The sequence below is a fragment of the Coregonus clupeaformis genome, chromosome 13, assembly GCF_020615455.1.
Source record: "Coregonus clupeaformis isolate EN_2021a chromosome 13, ASM2061545v1, whole genome shotgun sequence".
Taxonomy (NCBI): domain Eukaryota; kingdom Metazoa; phylum Chordata; class Actinopteri; order Salmoniformes; family Salmonidae; genus Coregonus; species Coregonus clupeaformis.
In genome coordinates, this window is record NC_059204.1 from 2,481,065 (window position 1) to 2,498,924 (window position 17,860).

The following is a 17,860-nucleotide window of genomic DNA, read 5'->3' on the forward strand; positions in this document are numbered from 1 at the left end:
AACTTGGGCCAGCATTCCTGTGGAACGCTTTCGACACCTTGTAGAGTCCATGCCCCGATTAATTGAGGCTGATCTGAGGGCAAATGGGGGGGTGGGGGGGGACTCAATATTAGGAAGGTGTTCCTAATGTTTGGTATACACAATGTATGTTGATAGACATAAGCAACCTGTCATCATATTGTTTGGTACTCAGATGAGTATAGATGAGTTAATTTTCACCAAGGTACCTACTGAGCTTGGTGTCTATTGATCGTGTTAATAGAACACCACAGTAACTGTATGACTCATAGAACGTAAAGCTCTTCTTCCATTTACAGACCCAATTTAATAGAACATTGTCAAACCAGCCGCCTCAAAGTACAGAAGGCATTGCCATGGTTACAGTGTCTGAATGTGCCAGGACATGCCTTCTCACACCATTGGAGGAAGGTCAATCCAGCGAACATAACACTGTACTGTTCTCTCTCTCTCTATAGTACGTCTTCTCATTGAAAGCCATTTAATACATGTTTTATCTAAATGGTGTGAAGAGGACATTCTATTCATTCCTATTCTCAAGGCATTGCAGTTGGAGCACCACAATTATTTGAAATGAATATTCCTTAGTGAACGAAAATCATACAGTGTATTCGGAAAGTATTCAGTCCCCTTCCCTTTTCACATTTTGTTACATTACAGCCTTATTCTCAAATGGATTAAACAAATAATAATACATCCTCATCAATCTACACACAATACCCCATAATGACAAAGAAAAAACAGGTTTTTAGACATTTTAGCAAATGTATAAAAGAAAATCAAAAACAGAAATACCTTATTTACATAAGTATTCAGGCCCTTTGCTATGACTCGAAATTGAGCTCAGATGCATCCTGTTTCCATTGAGCATCCTTCAGATGTTTCTACAACTTGATTGGAGTCCACCTATGGTAAATTCAATTGAATGGACATGACTTGGAAAGGCACACACCTGTCTATATAAGGTCCCACAGTTGACAGTGCATGTCAGAGCAAAAACCAAGCCATGAGGTCGAGGGAATTGTCCCTAGAGCTCTGAGACAGGATTGTGTCGAGGCACAGATCTGGGGAAGGGTACCAAAGAATTTCTGCAGCATTGAAGGTCCCCAAGAACCCAGTGGCCTCCATCATTCTTAAATGGAAGAAGTTTGGAACCACCAAGACTCTGGCTGGCTGCCCAGCCAAACTGAGCAATCGGGGGAGAAGGGCCTTGGTCAAGGAGGTGACCAAGAACCCGATGGTCACTCTGACAGAGCTCCAGAGTTCCTCTGTGAAGATGGGAGAACCTTCCAGAAGGACAACCATCTCTGCAGCACTCTACCAATCAGGCCTTTATGGTAGAGTGGCCAGACGGAAGCCACTCCTCAGTAAAAGGCACATGACAGCCAACTTGGAGTTTGCCTAAAGGCACCATAAAGGACTGTCAGATCATGACAAGATTGTCTGGTCTGATGAAACCAAGATTGAACTCTTTGGCCTGAATGCCAAGCGTCACTTCTGGAGGAAACCTGGCACCATCCCTACGGTGAAGCATGGTGGTGGCAGCATCATGCTGTGGGGATGTTTTGCAGTGGCAGGGACTGGGAGACTAGTTAGGATTTAGGGAAAAATGAACAGAGCAAAGTACAGAGAGATCCTTGATGAAAACCTGCTCCAGAGTGCTCAGAACCTCAGACTGGGGTGAAGGTTCACCTTCCAACAGGACAACGACCCTAAGCACACAGCCAAGACAACTTAGGAGTGACTTTGGGACAAGTCTCTGAATGTCCTTGAGTGGCCCAACCTGAGCCTGGACTTGAACCCTATAGAACATCTCTGGAGAGACCTGAAAATAGCTGTGCAGCGACGCTCCCAATCCAACCTGACAGAGCTTGAGAGGATCTGAAGAGAAGAATGGAAGAAACCCCCCAAATACAGGTGTGCCAAGCTTGTAGCGACATACCCAAGAAGAGTTTAGGCTATAATCGCTGCCAAAAGGGCTTCAACAAAGTACTGAGTAAAGGTTCTGAATACTTATGTAAATATTTTTATTTGCAAACATTTCTAGAAACCTGTTTTTGCTATGTCATTATGGGGTATGGTGTGTAGATTGAGGGGAAAAAACAATTTCATCCATTTTAGAATAAGGCTGTAACGTAACAACATTTGGAAAAAGTCAAGGGGTCTGAATACTTTCCAAATGCACTGTACATCATACGTGTGTGTTGGGTTGGTATGTTTATTGTCAACCACAGTTATTGCCTTGACTTTTACCTCCTGATGAAGTCAGTTGTATAGAGAAGTTCCAGGAAAACAACGAAAGGATGTTAAGTTCAGTCTAGTTTATTAAACTAAACATACAGTACTGAGTACAGTACATAACGTCATTTGCCTATTTAAAACAAAGGAAATGTAATGCAAGCCTTTACATACAGATCTGTGAAAGCTTAAGACGAAAGCAGTTGCTAATCTTAACTGACACTTCGTTCAATCTAAATTGTTTAGATACCTTGATTTAACGCATTGGTGTCATCTTTTAATATAGACAATAGTTGGCAAAACAGTCTTTCTTACCGGCATAACACCATAGGGGTTGATTTCCATAGGGAAACGTCTGTAACACTGCATCCAACCTGCTAATATGAACCTGGAATTGATCTTGAAAAAGTTACAAGGAACATCTGTGGGAAGCAGCTCATGAATTTTCATGACATCACACATATCCAGAAAACGGACTGTTGACGCTCGCAGTGCTCATTAGCCTATTTGCCTTATTACTGTGCTGCGCCCAAACAGCCCTCCAAGACACGGGCCTGAAAAAAAAATCATCTGATTTGTTACAAAAAACTCCCAGGGAACGTCATCACACCAGCAAAAACACATCTTGTTTAATAAGAGGCAGAGGAATAGGCCTTATTTCCGGCGTGTTTGAGTCTTGCAACGGTGGGAACTTGGGACTTCGGTTTCTCTAATCCTCCCAAAGAATGAATTGGGCACAGTCCTTCACCTTTTCCTGAGAAGCCGGATCGCACTGTGTTTTCCGCACTTGGGCCGTTTATATTCCCCCACGACGAGAGAACATAGCCAGGTTCCAATGCCTTGGCAATTGGGGACGGCAGCTATTGTTTCTCCACCAACTATCTTTGCGGCGGCCAAAAAAACTCAACCGTCAGGGCCCGGCATTTAATTCCAATTTATCTCACCTTCCGCTGCTTGGCCACCTTAAATTTAATTAGCATAATGTATTGTCCTAAAGTGCTCTCTGAGGCTGGGCCATAAAAGGCAGCCAATCCCTCCGCCAGTGGAACTCTCCGAGGGGTGCTCAGGCTATTTCACACCATTTGATTCTGTTTCACAGGAGAAACCTCACCCGCCGCGTCTGCTAAACGTCCCCTTTCTTACTCCATGAATGAATGAGAGCCATAAACTACAACTGAGGGAAGAGAATAAGCCAAGGTCTCTTTCTATTAGCCCGGAATATGCCCCATTTTTATTATTTTTTATAAGATTATATGTGCATTTGATTAACGTTTGTTAAGTTCAACCATCCCGAGTGTGAACTGTGATCTCGTTTGCCAGGGCAGCTATTGTCATTGAGCATCTAAGTACAGAGAGGACGAACAAATCCTCCCTTCTATGAGTCAGCAATGCTTTGGCTGTCTAAGTCACAGAGATCCTATTAAATTCTAATATGTAATTCTATGGTCTAAGTTCCTTTCTGGGGAAATACTGTTGATCTGTAAACCACAGTTAATCCTGAACTCTCCAAAGAGGACTTAACAAATAGATAACAATGCATCCTTCTGATTGATTCATTATCCTATTGATATAATTATAACATTACAGTTACATGCTAGTCACCCTCAAGTATACTAAGTGCTTTGTTTGCTTTGTGTCTAACCTTTTTAATATGTCTGTGTAGTACTAGTGGGTTCATCAGGACAGGGTGTCATACTCAATGTATTATTTAAATCATGTTTCAAAGGCCCCCTTCATCTTGCGGAGATGAGAGGCCCGTGCTCGAGCAGGAATGTCATAGCAACCTTGAAGTTCAGTATCCTCCGCCTGAATCAAAGTAAAATATGTCCACGCTCTCAAACAGAGCGTTCCAATCCAGACAGAATTTGGATAAATGCCTCTCCCGTTGGAATATGGAATGACATCTCGGTTGGGGACTAAAAGCGCTCTGTCAGAAACACTCTTTTCTTTTGTCAGCCCTACAGAGCAGGTATGCTAGGGTGAGCTGAGAGGTATTGTTTTAGCAGGAGCCAAAGGAAGGCTTCTGTCAAAAACCACCTCGTTACTTGGAGACATGGCCACCGAACATTGCCATTACTCTCATAAAGCCAGACTCAAGCTGTCAGATAAAGTGCTGTGCAGTTGTGCAGCTCTGTCTGTTGTTTGTCTGCAGGACAACAGTTGCCCAACACCCACTCACCCCTCCTTTCTCAGAGCGAGCTGTGTGTTCGCTGGCGTACACTACTGAGACAGACCGCCTGTGTGTGTCTCAGTCTATGCCGAGGCAGAGATGCTTAGAAGATTTAGGGATCGAGCGTGTCAGAGACTTCAAAGGCAGGAATTGGGCACACATATATTCACATCATACATCATATGTAGAGGCGTGAAAGAGCATCTGTTTGAACCATCGAAATGATCCGTTTTCAAAGAAAACAACTATATCAACCAATGTTTGTAATTTCTAAACATTAATCCTGACGTTAATTTTTTATTTTTATGTGGCATATTGTAAAAAAAAAAAAAAATGTAATGTTTTTTTTTGTGGGTATTACTTTCCAACCCCACCACCCCTTCCCTAATAGGAGTAAACTAGTGAACAACAATGCTTAGGCCTCTACTTCCAGCTCATACATACTATATACATTTTATGGACACAGTCAATTTTACAATAATTCTATTTTGTTTGTTTTTACTCCTGAACTTCCTCTACCCTCAACCTCTCCAATCATTTTCATGATGTTCATTCGGTTTGCTTCTATATGCCATATCTTTCTAACTGTGCTCTTTCACAAAAGCTCTGTTATTTTGTTATTTGGTAAATCTGTTTGTTTCTTCAAAAGACATACAAAAGTGTCTCTCCCTAGCCTTCCAGGAAAGTTTGTCCATGGGGTTCCTGTATGTATAATTAATCTGTGAAATGCTGCATTTACCCAACAAAAATACAAAAACAACCTTTTCCTCTTGTTGTTATCACAGGAGGCCAGCTTGTCCATCTGGCTTTACTACAGCGACAGCACCGCGTCGCCTCTCTCCTTCTTCGACCCCAAGGACTACAACCTCAACGCTTCCACACTGGACGACAAGGTGGTGTCCATATCCCAGGAGCCTCAGCAGCGCTGGCCAGTGGTGGTGGCGGAGGGCGAGGGCTCTGGGGAGATGGTGCGTATGGAGATGACCATCTGCGAGGCCTGCCAGAAGACCAAGCGCAAGAGCGTCATCGCTTCAGCCCCTGTGTACGTGAAAGTCCGCTTCGGCCTGGAGGAAGACTCAGAGGAGGAAACGGAGAGCGAGATCGAAATCGAGCCAGCCCGTGTCACCAGGCGGCCAGTGGTGGACTCTAACCTCGGCGACGGAGGCTTCGAGCCGTCTAACGAGCAGCCGGCGAGCGTTCCCATCGACTACACCAACTTCCCGACCATCAGCAACCAGGAGAGGCCAACTGAGGGAGAGGAGGAAGAGGAAGATGATGACTTCATCCACGCGCCCCGCAGCATGACCGACCTGGAGATCGGCATGTACGCCCTCCTGGGCGTCTTCTGCCTTGCCATCCTGGTCTTCCTCATCAACTGCATTGTGTTCGTCCTCAAGTACCGCCACAAGAGAATCCCCCCTGAGGGCCAGGCCAACATGGACCATTCCCACCACTGGGTTTTTTTAGGGAACGGACAGCCCTTGAGGGCCCAGAGTGACCTTTCACCCCAGACAGTGGAGAGCCCCATTAACCCCCTGGAGGGGGTACAGACTTGTTGTCACGGTGACCACCACAGCAGCGGCAGCTCCCAGACAAGCGTTCAGAGCCAGGTCCACGGGAGGGGCGACGGCAGCTCCGGGGGCTCCACCAAGGAGCATGGCGAGGAGGCCAGCTCTCCCACCTCCAAGCGCAAGCGCGTCAAGTTCACCACCTTCACCACGCTCCCCACAGAAGACATGCCCTACAACTCCATCCCCATCGCAGATGAAGAGGACATTCAGTGGGTCTGCCAGGACATGGGTTTCCAGGACCCAGAGGAACTGCATGATTACATGCGTAGGATAAAGGAAATAGCCTGAAGGGGCGGCTGTTAAGAAGCACCCTCCTTAGAGCTTTCGAAAAATAATTTTCTTTCTATTTTTCTCTTTTTTCAATTTAGTGAGAGAGAACTTTTCACAAACAAAAAGCAAGGCCAACTACACTTCTGTTTTTGTTTGTTTTCTTTTTCTTTGCACAGTGCCGTTTCCCGTACACACCTTTTTGGAAGTCAAAAAAAATGTGGAAAGCCAAAGACTAGACTAGAGGATTTTAAACGCTAGTGAAATGGCTATGTCTGGATGTCTCTTCTACAGAGGTAGGGGAGTACACTCTCCAAGGGAATTATAAGCTTCAGTCGTGAGCACTGTTCCGCAGGATGAATTTTAAGTGCTCCGTCACTCCTACTGGGGGTTAGTTAGCGAGCCTGGTACGGACAGGAGTGTTTTTAGCAGGACGGGTTGGGTCTTGGCTCTGTGTTTGTCGGGTTGTCCAAACTCCAAGTACCTTCTCCAACAAAGAGGCCTTCGATATGCAGATTACATTTTCAGAGAAACAGCTTTTGGGACGCATGGTTTTACACCAACACGGAACAACATGATGGACAACCAATTGTCAAAGACGCTCATTAAAAACAATGTTACGGATTAATTTTATTTTGCCAGAGTAGGGAAGCATTCGTCAATGGCAGAACCTACTTCATTGTTCTTGGTACAGTACATGCTATGATTTCATTCAATATCATTACTGTACATTTAGCTACATTTCATACAAAGTCCAAGCCAGTGCCCTACTACTGGTTTCATACACTTTCCTGATTAAGTCTAATGCCTTAGAATGGGTTATAGAATGGGTTTCACTGATCACAACTGATTTCAATGCTGACACCCTGTTGTCACACTTTGGGTTAGGGGCCAGTGCGGAGGGCAAGTATCCAAAATGCTACAACATGTTAAAGGTTTAGTTATATTGGAAAAGACAAAAGCTTGTACGTATATTGTGAAGTAAACGATCTCCGACATTCTTTGCATGAAATGAGATACTGAGGCACAATCAGCAATTTTCCAAATTTGTAAATGTTTGTATTGTAATTATCTAATCATACCTAGACAATACTAAAGGACATATGTTGTATCATGCATTACATGCATGCCGTGCCAGGCCTGCCTAGAACAGCCCTCCCTCGTATGTACATACCATGACCAGCTGAGGTCCTCTTCAGCAGCAACATTACATTGAACTAGTTAATCAGGCAGAGATAGAGAAGGGGGGACGTGTTGTCCCATCACTGTAAGCATAGAGTTTCCTCTGCAGTTTTTACTAAGATTTCCCACTGTAAACCTGAGAATTACAATGGACAAACTCTCATCCCACCGAAATATTTTGCAGCAGAAATCGTTCCTTTTTTCTTTTAAAAACACGGTCACCTTGTGTAGTCATGTTCCCCATTGAACACCAGCTATTTTGTACCGAGTCACGATATTAATTCCCAATTAACCTAAACAGAGAATGAGAAGTACTATGTTTGGTCCAAAATATGTCAGTAATAAAGCATAGATGCTGGTCATGACAAGCAAAGCGCACTGGTGCTGACGCATTGGGACATTGTTATGGTGGTGACGCCTTTTAAGTTTCTCAGGACTGTCTGTGTTTGATGAAATCTTAAATGTAATACTAGGAGTTTTGGTTAGTGAACCTGCACAAAATAGAATGACTGCAAATGATGAATGCAATGGGATTCCATTTGTAGGTTTGGTTATGTAGAAGCGTTGGCTAGCTAGAGTGTGATGAATTTTAAAGCACTGTGTGGGATGATGACTGATTCTTTGAAGGTCATGTTGTTTCGTACTGATCTGAAGATCTGCCAAGTTCTTTTCAAGAGTAATGAAAAATTAAACAGGATGGAAAAATGTTCAATCAGTTTTTAATTTACCTCTATTTGTGTGCTCTAAGTAGGGTGTGGATTTGCTGTGTTTTTGTTAATCACATGATGTGCAATATGACCACAATGGAAGAGCAAATGTCACCCAACCACTCAATTTGAGTTATGAATAAATTCCAATCAATTAATTTCCACACAAAACATCAACCTAGATGGCTGACATTTTCTCACTGTCCTACCTGCTATTAAGTATTTTTTTTGCTATTTAGTTAATTTGATTTACAGCATGCCATGTGATGTGCGTTCCAAGTGGTTTCATTGAATAATGACCTAATTACACAATGTGATTAAATCTCAATCAAGCCCTATTAACATCTAAAGGTAAATGGTCTTCAAAATCAAAGGCATAACAATTCAAGCGCTCACTTCAAACCCACGCTTTTACAAAGAAACCAGTTGAGGAAATGAACTGTTGGTTACAGCCAGACTTTTTTTTTTACCCAAAGTTTTAACCCCCATTTTAAACGATGGTGTCTCAGGATGATTGTATTGATTCTCTACTGTACTTTGATCATCAGATGGGTATTTTGTCTCTTGTATTACTATGGTCAACCCAAATCAGTACCACTGCTTAACAACAACAGCGATGTAAGTTTCTAATAGCAGCTTTTTACATTCTTTTTTTTTAAATAGTTCCCGACTTTCCAAGTTGATTATTCTTTCAGCGATCATAACAAATGTCTATTAAAAACATTTGATTGCTTCTGATAATTTTTATATGTTTCCTTTCTCCATTTATATATGTATATGCTAAACCATTTTTGTAATGTGACTTTGGTGAAGGTTTGCATACTTGTGTAGATTCTGTGTTTCTTCTGCGAGCTGCTGCTAGAGACTTTCTCACATGTGGTTGAATACTTTTGAAGTGTAACCCCACGTGGAGACATGGTGACCGTGCGCCACCACACTGACGATACTATGTTCATGTACAGAGCACTGTTCAATTTCCTGTATTCTCCTGAAAAAGAAAACCCTTGTATTTCCCCCTTATATGTAAAGTACTAAAGAAAATACAATACATAAAAATCATGTGTCCTTTCTACTCGTCATTGTAACACTGTCAGAAAAAAGTGTAATTGGGTCACATACTGTGTATGTGTTCTCATTTATTATAATTTATGTATGTATGCAGTTCCTTATCGTTCAATTTATCAGAAATAAGAAAGCCTAGAACTCCTGTCTGCAAACTCCACAACCACACACCACACCCCAGATCCACATACACACCACACCCCAGATCCACATACACACCACACCCCAGATCCACATACACACCACACCCCAGATCCACATACACACCACACCCCAGATCCACATACACAAACAAATTTCATTCTACCACCATTTAATTATATTATCAAATTAAATTAGTGAAATTCATCAATATGTGTGATTTATAACGACCGTTCAGGTTGTTTGTATTTAGCAATGTATCCACCACTAGCTGTTTGCCTACAAGGAAACATATGCAACTTAAAAAACAATCCCTAAATGTTCCAAAACATTTAAGTGATATGGAATGTCATTTTTACTTTGGCGACAGTGGCGTACAAGCACAATGTTTAAAGTGACAAGTTCTGTCATTGCAAGCAAAAGTGTCAATTATGAATTGATGAATGAGACTTCAGGTGTCTGTGAAGCATTCTACAAATACAGTAAAATAATGTGAGTCTGCCAACACACAATCCATCAAGCATACAGTGTAAATACACTGAGTATACCAAACATTAGGAACACCTTCTTTAACCTGTCTCCTCCTCTTCATCTACACTGATTGAAGTGGATTAAACAAGTGACGTCAATAAGGAATCATTGCTTTCAACTGGATTCACCTGGTCAGTCTGTCATAGAAGAGCAGGTGTTCTTAATGTTTAGTATACTCAGTGCATATTGTTGTTACACAAAATCCTTTGAATTGAAAGGCCGTACACTATGAAAATGTAGATGTACTAATGAACCTATTTGATCTTCAAACTTCACAAAATGTGTGGTAATAAAACAATGTGAACTCTAAATTCAGATCATGTGGAATTGGAATTTCCACAGCTTTTCAAAAAGGCCTTTCATATTGATTAAATCTCGATTATGCGCCCAATTATTCTCACTACACAATGACCATGTATAATGTATCCAAGCTTTACCATCCATCAGTTCTGAGTTAGTGACCCTTCAATGCATAGGCCTATATGAAAATAGGAGATTGGGACAAATTATAGTTGGGAGAAGTTAAATCAGAGATAGTACATTTAGTGAGATACCGCAGTCGGGCTTCTCCTCATTGAGAAAAGTGTCCTCTGTTCCGGTCTGACTAAATGGGCATGTCCTCTCGTGCCTGACTAACAGTCACCATAGAACTACATAGGTAAAGTCCTGCACTGACCTGATACAAAGTAGTTTTTCCCCGTTTGGTCAATTGAAGGGGGAAAATTTAGGGTCTTGAACTGCTCAGAACCCTTAGAACTTAGATCAAATTCAGTTCTAGTCTACTGATTGTTGCCTCACCCCCACAAATCTGACAGGTTTCCTCTAACGTCTCTGGTTAAATGGATCAGTGCATGTAGGTTGCACTCCTCTCTCTGTGCTCACTATCTCCATTTATTGTACCTAGGGAGCCTAGGGCGGACCAGTCAAAGTACAGAGGTGAAATGGGAGCCTGTGTGCCTGTCTGTTCCTGGTCTCCTACTGTATACGAGACACTGTATCTAGAGAATTGGTAATTTAGCCATCTGTCATTTAAGGCATGAGGAGGGCTATATATCACACTGTTTCTGTTGGCCTCGGGGTAGGTTGACCTTAAGTCTTTCCAGTTAGAGCTGTCTGATGTATCTGTCCCAGTGTAACCAAAGACAAGGTATTCATGCTATGAATCATTCGATAAAGTAACATTGACACGATGGATATTTAATGTGCCCACGTGGATGATGCTACAGTATATTGTTAGTAGTGGATAGGGTGAGGTGCCCCAAAATAAAGTATGTTTTGGAAAGTGCTATATGTGATCTAGACGTCATGAATACACTGCTGTAACTCAATGGAAGCAATCTCATACATTTCATTCATAATAGTTTATCTAGGATAAACATGTTATCTGCAACATCAAGTCGGAGATGGAATAAACACACATGAATATGAAAGTGATGACCATACAATCAAACCCTCAATGTCCATACCATCATTGTGCTCTAGCAGAAACCGGCAAGTACTGCACAAAACATACATACAGTGTCATGGCACTAACGAACAACAATGTTATGTTTAATTCATCATCGGTGGGGGATAAGCAGTTAATATGACAGGATAAGTAATGAGTTTTAAAAACATGGAAACATGGAAGCTTACTGTGACTGCATCTATAGAACGTTTGAAAATTGTCACCACACAGAATACATGTACAGTATATAATTCCTAAAAGGTGGAAATGAATGGATAGAATAATTGGTTGCGTTATTGCGTAACTATCTGTCAACGATGGCACGTTGTTTGATCACTGTGACACAATAGTGTCAAATGGCGCACTGCATCAGAGTCCTTATTTTCCTCATCACTGATAGTAATACAGGAATAATTTTGATAATTATATGAATGATTTTCGATTTTCGTGTCATGTCCCTTTGTGACCAATCTGTTATGTTATCATTGGGCAACAATGCTTTGTTTAAATAAATTAAGTTAAGGTAATGTGCGAACAGAAAACAACACTATGGGGCCAGTTTCCCAGCTAGTCCTGGACACATTTTTTATTTAAATTAAGATTCTCCATTGACCATGCTTTTCAGTCCAGGTGTAGGCTTGATCTGTGTCCAGGAAGCAGATCCTAAGTGTTGCTCATTATATGTGACCTCCATGTTATTATTTAAGCACATTTGACAATACAGTGACTACATCCCAATATCCCTACCGCTTGCACAATACATTGCTTCATTCTAAGTGGTATGCTAGTGTGGCTATTGGAACAGAACCAGTGTCTCAATCCAAGATCATTTGTTTTGCTGTCATCATGAGTTGATGGAGAGTTATCACCTATGTTAGTCTGGGAGGAAAGATGTCTGGTTTCCTGCCCATGTATGGCTCACACCTCCTGCCTTCATTAACATTCAGCTTTATGTCGAAAATGAACTTGTTAACACATTCATGAATAATTAACAAGGGGTGCTGCCTTCGTCTCCTCCATGCAAGTGAAAGGTTAACGTAATCACAGTCGCAAGGTAATGCCCGAAATATTGACTGACTATTATAAAGGTTGTTCACATTATGCACATAGACTGTAAATAAGTGGTTGGTTCAGTTTTGCTCATTTAAATGCACAGGGGTGTATGTGAATATGAACAACCAACCAGGATAAAATATACAGAGATACTGTAGAGAGACTGTTTAGTCTGGAGCTATTACCGAAAGGTGGTTTCTGTTCAGAGTTGGTAAGATGCATTTACCTTGGTGATGAGGTAGTTAAGAAATGGCCCCCATATCCACATTTTGAAACTCAATTTCAACTGCATTGTATGTAACATGTGTGTATTACAGGTATGATATAAATTATAGCTGAGGCCAAAATACATCTAATCAATACATCTAGGTTAATTATTTATTTAAGAACATACAGTCAGGGAAAAAAGTATTTGATCCCCTACTGATTTTGTACGTTTGCCCACTGACAAAGACATGATCAGTTTATAATTTTAATGGTAGGTTTATTTGAACAGTGAGAGACAGAATAACAACAACAAAATCCAGAAAAGCGCATGGCAAAAATGTTATAAATTGATTTGCATTTTAATGAGGGAAATAAGTATTTGACCCCTCTGCAAAACGTGACTTAGTACTTGGTGGCAAAACCCTTGTTGGCAATCACAGAGGTCAGACGTTTCTTGTAGTTGGCCACCAGGTTTGCACACATCTCAGGAGGGATTTTGTTCCACTCTTCTTTGCAGATCTTCCCCAAGTCATTAAGGTTTCGAGGCTGACGTTTGGGAACTCGAACCTTCAGCTCCCTCCACAGATTTTCTATGGGATTAAGGTCTGGAGACTGGCTAGGCCACTCCAGGACCTTAATGTGCTTCTTCTTGAGCCACTCCTTTGTTGCCTTGGCCGTGTGTTTTGGGTCATTGTCATGCTGGAATACCCATCCACGACCCATTTTCAATGCCCTAGCTGAGGGAAGGAGGTTCTCACCCAAGATTTGACGGTACATGGCCCTGTCCATCGTCGCTTTGAATCGGTGAAGTTGTCCTGTCCCCTTAGCAGAAAAACACCCCCAAAGCATAATGTTTCCACCTCCATGTTTGACGGTGAGGATGGTGTTCTTGGGGTCATAGGCAGCATTCCTCCTCCTCCAAACATGGCGAGTTGAGTTGATGCCAAAGAGCTCCATTTTGGTCTCATCTGACCACAACATTTTCACCCAGTTCTCCTCTGAATCATTCAGATGTTCATTGGCAAACTTCAGACGGCCCTGTATATGTGCTTTCTTGAGCAGGGGGACCTTGCGGGCGCTGCAGGATTTCAGTCCTTCACGGCGTAGTGTGTTACAAATTGTTTTCTTGGTGACTATGGTCCCAGCTGCCTTGAGATCATTGACAAGATCCTCCCGTGTAGTTCTGGGCTGATTCCTCACTGTTCTCATGATCATTGCAACTCCACGAGGTGAGATCTTGCATGGAGTCCCAGGCTGAGGGAGATTTACAGTTATTTTGTGTTTCTTCCATTTGCGAATAATCGCACCAACTGTTGTCACCTTCTCACCAAGCTGCTTGGCGATGGTCTTGTAGCCCATTCCAGCCTTGTGTAGGTCTACAATCTTGTCCCTGACATCCTTGGAGAGTTCTTTGGTCTTGGCCATGGTGGAGAGTTTGGAATCTGATTGATTGATTGCTTCTGTGGACAGGTGTCCTTTATACAGGTAACAAGCTGCGATTAGGAGCACTCCCTTTAAGAGTGTGCTCCTAATCTCAGCTCGTTACCTGTATAAAAGACACCTGGGAGCCAGAAATCTTTCTGATTGAGAGGGGTTCAAATACTTATTTCCCTCATTAAAATGCAAACCAATTTATAACATTTTCGACATGCGTTTTTTTCTGGATTTTTTTGTTGTTATTCTGTCTCTCACTGTTCAAATAAACCTACCATTAAAATAGAATAACAGACTGGAAGCTTTAAAAGGAGGGTGGTGCTTGAAATCATTGTTCTTCCTCTGTTAACCATGGTTACCTGCAAGGAAACACGTGTCATCATCATTGCTTTGCACAAAAAGGTCTTCACAGGCAAAGATATTGCTGCTAGTAAGATTGCACCTAAATCAACCATTTTCCGGATCATCAAGAACTTCAAGGAGAGAGGTTCAATTGTTGTGAAGAAGGCGTCAGGGCGCCCAAGAAAGTCCAGCAAGCGCCAGGACCGTCTCCTAAAGTTGATTCAGCTGCGGGATTGGGGCAACACCAATCCAGAGCTTGCTCAGGAATGGCAGCAGGCAGGTGTGAGTGCATCTGGACGCACAGTGAGGTGAAAACTTTTGGAGGATGGTCTGGTGTCAAGAAGGGCAGCAAAGAAGCCACTTCTCTCCAGGAAAAACATCAGGGACAGACTGATATTCTGCAAAAGGTACAGGGATTGGACTGCTGAGGACTGGGGTAAAGTCATTTTCTCTGATGAATCCCCTTTCCGATTGTTTGGGGCATCCGGAAAACACCTTGTCCGGAGAAGACAAGGTGAGTGCTACCATCAGTCCTGTGTCATGCCAACAGTAAAGTATCCTGAGACCATTCATGTGTGGGGTTGCTTCTCAGCCATGGGAGTGGGCTCACTCACAATTTTGCCTAAGAACACAGCCATGAATAAAGAATGGTACCAACACATCTTCTGAGAGCAACTTCTCCCAACCATCCAAGAACAGTTTGGTGACGACCAATGCCTTTTCCAGCATGATGGAGCACCTTGCCATAAGGCAAGAGTGATAACTAAGTGGCTCGGGGAACAAAACATCGACATTTTGTGTCCATGGCCAGGAAACTCCCCAGACCTTAATCCCATTGAGAACTTGTGGTCGATCCTCAAGAGGCGGGTGGACAAATAAAAACCCACAAATTATGACAAACTCCAAGCATTGATTATGCAAGAATGGGCTGCCATCAGTCAGGATGTGGCCCAGTAGTTAATTGACAGCATGCCAGGGCAGATTGCAGAGGTCTTGAAAAAGAAGGGTCAACACTGCAAATATTGACTTTTGCATAAACTTAATGTAATTGTCAATAAAAGCCTTTGACACTTATGGAATGCTTGTAATTATACTTCAGTATACCATAGTAACATCTGACAAAAATATCTAAAAACACTGAAGCAGCAAACTTTGTGAAGACCAATACTTGTGTCATTCTCAAAACTTTTGACCACGACTGTATATGTGGTAGCAAATGAGCCTGGGGACAAGGTTATACCAGTCCCTGTATCTCTGTAATTATGTGCATCTAAATGCAGAGGAATATTTTACATTTCTGTTTACTTCTTAGAAAAACTGCCCATGCAGATTAAATGTGGCCGTGGCATTTACATAAGTGCTACTTACTCACCAGCAAATCAATTTATGGCAGGTGAATAATGATTTTTTTACAGGGGGTTGTGCTAGACAGTGATAAAGAGTTTCAAAGATATGTGTACATACCTTCTAATAATTGAACCACGTAGGCTACCCACCTGTGATGGATAAGGCAGTTTGTGCGAACTGAGAATTACTTGGAAATGATCGAGGGTCATTTATAAAGCTGTCCGTCCTCCTCAACAGTAGCAATAGCTTGTGTGTGTGACCTTTCTCGATTGTGCATGGTATCTACAACCGAGGCTGACAAACAATCATATTTAAGTCTATATACAGTGGGGGGAAAAAGTATTTAGTCAGCCACCAATTGTGCAAGTTCTCCCACTTAAAAAGATGAGAGAGGCCTGTAATTTTCATCATAGGTACACGTCAACTATGACAAACAAATTGAGAGAAAAAAATCCAGAAAATCACATTGTAGGATTTTTTATGAATTTATTTGCAAATTATGGTGGAAAATAAGTATTTGGTCACCTACAAACAAGCAAGATTTCTGGCTCTCACAGACCTGTAACTTCTTCTTTAAGAGGCTCCTCTGTCCTCCACTCGTTACCTGTATTAATGGCACCTGTTTGAACTTGTTATCAGTATAAAATACACCTGTCCACAACCTCAAACAGTCACACTCCAAACTCCACTATGGCCAAGACCAAAGAGCTGTCAAAGGACACCAGAAACAAAATTGTAGACCTGCACCAGGCTGGGAAGACTGAATCTGCAATAGGTAAGCAGCTTGGTTTGAAGAAATCAACTGTGGGAGCAATTATTAGGAAATGGAAGACATACAAGACCACTGATAATCTCCCTCGATCTGGGGCTCCACGCAAGATCTCACCCCGTGGGGTCAACGGTGAGCAAAAATCCTAGAACCACACGGGGGGACCTAGTGAATGACCTGCAGAGAGCTGGGACCAAAGTAACAAAGCCTACCATCAGTAACACACTACGCCGCCAGGGACTCAAATCCTGCAGTGCAAGACGTGTCCCCCTGCTTAAGCCAGTACATGTCCAGGCCCGTCTGAAGTTTGCTAGAGTGCATTTGGATAATCCAGAAGAGGATTGGGAGAATGTCATATGGTCAGATGAAACCAAAATAGAACTTTTTGGAAAAAACTCAACTCGTCGTGTTTGGAAGACAAAGAATGCTGAGTTGCATCCAAAGAACACCATACCTACTGTGAAGCATGGGGGTGGAAACATCATGCTTTGGGGCTGTTTTTCTGCAAAGGGACCAGGACGACTGATCCGTGTAAAGGAAAGAATGAATGGGGCCATGTATCGTGATATTTTGAGTGAAAACCTCCTTCCATCAGCAAGGGTATTGAAGATGAAACGTGGCTGGGTCTTTCAGCATGACAATGATCCCAAACACACCGCCCGGGCAACGAAGGAGTGGCTTCGTAAGAAGCATTTCAAGGTCCTGGAGTGGCCTAGCCAGTCTCCAGATCTCAACCCCATAGAAAATCTTTGGAGGGGAGTTGAAAGTCTGTGTTGCCCAGCGACAGCCCCAAAACATCACTGCTCTAGAGGATATCTGCATGGAGGAATGGGCCAAAATACCAGCAACAGTGTGTGAAAACCTTGTGAAGACTTACAGAAAACGTTTGACCTGTGTCATTGCCAACAAAGGGTATATAACAAAGTATTGAGAAACTTTTGTTATTGACCAAATACTTATTTTCCACCATAATTTGCAAATAAATTCATAAAAAATCCTACAATGTGATTTTCAGGATTTTTTTTCTCTCACTTTGTCTGTCATAGTTGACGTGTACCTATGATGAAAATTACAGGCCTCTCTCATCTTTTTAAGTGGGAGAACTTGCACAATTGGTGGCTGACTAAATACTTCATTTCCCCATTGTAAAGGGATAGCTGGACAGGTCCCCCCTGTCCATGTAATGTTATTCATGTGATCTTAAAGGTAAAAACATATGGCCCCTGAACTGTAGATTAGTCTGCTCAAGACTACACCAGCTAGGGGATATACTGTTATTTTCTTCCGATATGCCAATAGGCATTGTGACTCTCGAGTCGAGAAGTTGATAGAGTATTCTAGGTTTCCATTTGGGTGGCCTGGAAAGAGAACCGG

General features: G+C 42.3%; 1 protein-coding gene across 2 annotated transcripts in view; it reads left to right on the forward strand.

Annotated features, from left to right (window-relative positions):
* tmem132e (transmembrane protein 132E) overlaps positions 1–9,212 on the forward strand; it is a 399,344-nt gene extending 390,132 nt beyond the window's left edge. For both annotated transcript variants that reach the window (XM_041893726.2, XM_041893725.2), the window contains exon 9: positions 5,212–9,212. In XM_041893726.2, coding sequence (XP_041749660.2) covers positions 5,212–6,285 — 1,074 coding nt within the window. In that variant the 3' untranslated portion in view covers positions 6,286–9,212. The remainder of the gene's footprint in view (positions 1–5,211) is intronic.
* The last annotated feature ends 8,648 nt before the right edge of the window (positions 9,213–17,860 follow it).